The 2,936-nt window shown below is 37.3% G+C and overlaps 1 protein-coding gene and 1 pseudogene across 1 annotated transcript in view; one reads left to right on the top strand and one right to left on the bottom strand.

The window, feature by feature from the left end:
- BRCA1 (BRCA1, DNA repair associated) overlaps positions 1-2,936 on the bottom strand; it is a 91,214-nt gene that overhangs the window by 66,622 nt on the left and 21,656 nt on the right. Inside the window, exons 3-4 of the mRNA XM_023511242.1 lie at positions 1,880-1,957; positions 163-251 (exon numbers count right to left, since the gene is read on the bottom strand). Coding sequence (XP_023367010.1) covers positions 163-251; positions 1,880-1,957 — 167 coding nt within the window. The remainder of the gene's footprint in view (positions 1-162; positions 252-1,879; positions 1,958-2,936) is intronic.
- LOC111724024 lies at positions 1,021-1,535 on the top strand (annotated as a pseudogene).

The following is a 2,936-nucleotide window of genomic DNA, read 5'->3' as shown; positions in this document are numbered from 1 at the left end:
AAAAAAAAAAAAAAAAAAAAAAGACAGATTACAGATACAGAGCAAAAATTAACCTAAACCAAAAGGTCTTATTAGCTAGTCATACAAAATAACCATACAAACTTCCTGAGTTTTTATGGACAGCTACTTGAGCATTGGCTTCTGGGGCTATTCAACACTTACACTGTAATCCTGTGTCAAGCTCAAAAGCATGAATGATTTTCAATAGCTCTTCAACAAGTTGACTAAATCTTGTACTTTCTTGTAGGCTTCTGAAATTAAAGTTTGAGGGACATACTCAGCAAGTGATTATCAACTTTTTAAAGACACCAAAATAATGAAAGACATGTAGACAAATAAAACAAAATGCGGCAATACTAAAAAACCTTTGTTCCAAGAATAGAGCAATCAGTGATATTATACTATCACTGATATCAGAATGAACTGTGTGATGGTATTGATTAATTTTGTAATTTGTCACTCATTTAAATCTACCAAGAGCCCAAAACTATCTGTTATAATCTTACCCTGAATCCAAAGTAAATATAAATTCGCTATATAGTGAACTCACTACTCTTTAACATCCGAACCCTTGCCAATTCCTCACAACTAGCTTCATTTCTCAGGGGTTTCTGTCAAATGATAATGGTATCATTTTGAAAACACAGAAAGATAACAATGTTCAATGAGAGATTTGGGTTTGGAAAAGTGGAAGGAAAATATAATTCACTCATTCCTGAGTACCTACTATGTACCAAATATTAAAAAGACAATACTGATTGAGACAAAGTCACTACTCTAGTAGAACATATATTGTGGCAGAAGAGAAGCAAAATATATAAATAAATGTTTGTAAATAAATGCAATGAAGAAAAATAAAAGCAAGATTAGCATGTTTGCCTGTGGCTCAAAGGAGTAGGACGCCGGCCCACTTTGCCAGAGGTGGCGGGTTCAAACCCAGGCCCAGCCAAAAATTACAAAAAAAAAAAACCAAACAAAGATTAGCATCTTTCCAGACCCGGCCGAGAGGGTGTTGCCATCATGGGAGTTGATATTCACCACAACAAGGACCGAAAGGTTTGTCACAAGGAGTCTAAGAGCCAGGACATTTACCTAAGGCTGTTGGTCAAGCTGTACAGGTTTCTGGCCAGATGAACCAACTCTACCTTCAACCAGGTTGTGCTAAAGAGGTAGTTTATGAGTCACACCAATTGGCCGCCACTGTCTCTTTCCCAGATGATCCGGAAGATGAAACTTCCTGGCCGGGAGAACAAAACGGCTATGGCTGTTGGGACCATAACAGATGATGTGCAGGTTCAGGAAGTGCCCAAACTGAAGGTGTGTGCTCTGCGCCTGAGCAGCAGGCCTGCACCTGTATCCTCAAGGCTGAGGGCACCATCCTGCTTTCTGGTCCTCACAAGGGCCGGGAGATGTACCGGCATTTCGGCAAGGCCCCAGGAACCCCACACAGCCATACCAAACCCTATGTCCATTCCAAGGGCCGGAAGTTTGAGCATGCCAGAGGACAATGGGCCAGCTGAGGCTACAAAAACTAACACTGGAACCTACTGTTTTATTAAAAAGATTTTGGATGAAAAAAAAAAAGCAAGATTAGCAATGGGGCAGGATGACGAAATCCTTCATTAGGTAAGACTACAGAAAAAGGCAATATGTTGCTAATTCTTGTATATGGCAGATGTCCCACAAAATGTTTAGGAAAATTGTTTAGGAAAAAAAAAAAAGAAAATAGTTTAGAAATGATTTCCTCTGCTCAAGACACTTTTACACATGTTTCTGTTGATGAATGGTTTTATAGGAATACCAGCTATATTATTAAAGCATTTCTACTTTTTCCTGCTGCTGTTGCTTCCAACCTCCCATCATTATCCAAATTATATACCTTTTGGTTATATCATTCTTACACAAAGGACACTGTGATGGCCCTTTCTTCTGGTTGAGAAGTTTCAGCATACAAAATCTGAAAATTATAAAGAAAAGAACAATTCAAGTTATTTTCTTTTGTAGAGAGAGTATTCAAAAGGTAAATAGCTGCAAAAAGATAATATCGCAAGATCCCTTAAAAGCCAATTAAAAGGTAATGGCAGGTGAATAACAATCAATAGTTTTCTAATTGTTTTTAAATGCTGCATAAGTAAAAACCCAAACTATATAGCAAGGATCTATGAAATCTATGAACTTACATGGATATGGCTTACTGTTATGACCAAATAAAACTTACTGAAAGTTAATATGGCATATTTAATGACATATTTATAATTATTTCATGCTATATAATCAGATACAAATGGTTAAGTCGTTTATGTAAAATTATTCTAATTAGTTTAAAAACTCAGTATCTCACCACAAATCTGCAGTAATCAAGACAATGTGGTAAGAGCGTAAGGAAAGACATATATAATACATCAATGGAATAGAACTGAGAGTCTACAAATAAACTCATACATACATCTGTGATCAATTGATATTCGACAATGATACCAAGACAATTAAATGGGGGAAAGAATAGTTTTTTTTTTGTTTTTTTTTTTAAGAGACAGCCTCACTTTATCGCCCTCTATAGAGTACCATAAGACACAGCTCACAGCAACCTCCAACTCCTGGGCTTAGGTGATTCTCTTGCCTCAGCCTCCCAAGTAGCTGGACTATAGGCACCTGTCACATCACCTGGTTATTTTTTGTTGCAGTTTGGCCGGGGCTGGATTTGAACTTGCCACCCTTGGTATATGGGGCCTGTGCCCTACCCACTGAGCTACAGGTGCCGCCAGAATCGTTTTTTCTTTAACAGATGGTGTTGGGACAACTGGAAAGAATGAAGTCTGACTCCTATCTCACATCAACACACAAAAATAACTTAAATGGATCATAAACCAGAAGTAGAGAGAACAATGGTTATGATAATTAAAAGCAGTGATTAACCCATTTTTTTTTTTTTTTTT

Source organism: Otolemur garnettii, unplaced genomic scaffold (genome assembly GCF_000181295.1).
Source record: "Otolemur garnettii isolate 467f Iridium unplaced genomic scaffold, OtoGar3 scaffold00018, whole genome shotgun sequence".
In the NCBI taxonomy this organism is placed as follows: domain Eukaryota; kingdom Metazoa; phylum Chordata; class Mammalia; order Primates; family Galagidae; genus Otolemur; species Otolemur garnettii.
This window is presented reverse-complemented; position numbering and strand designations above follow the sequence as displayed.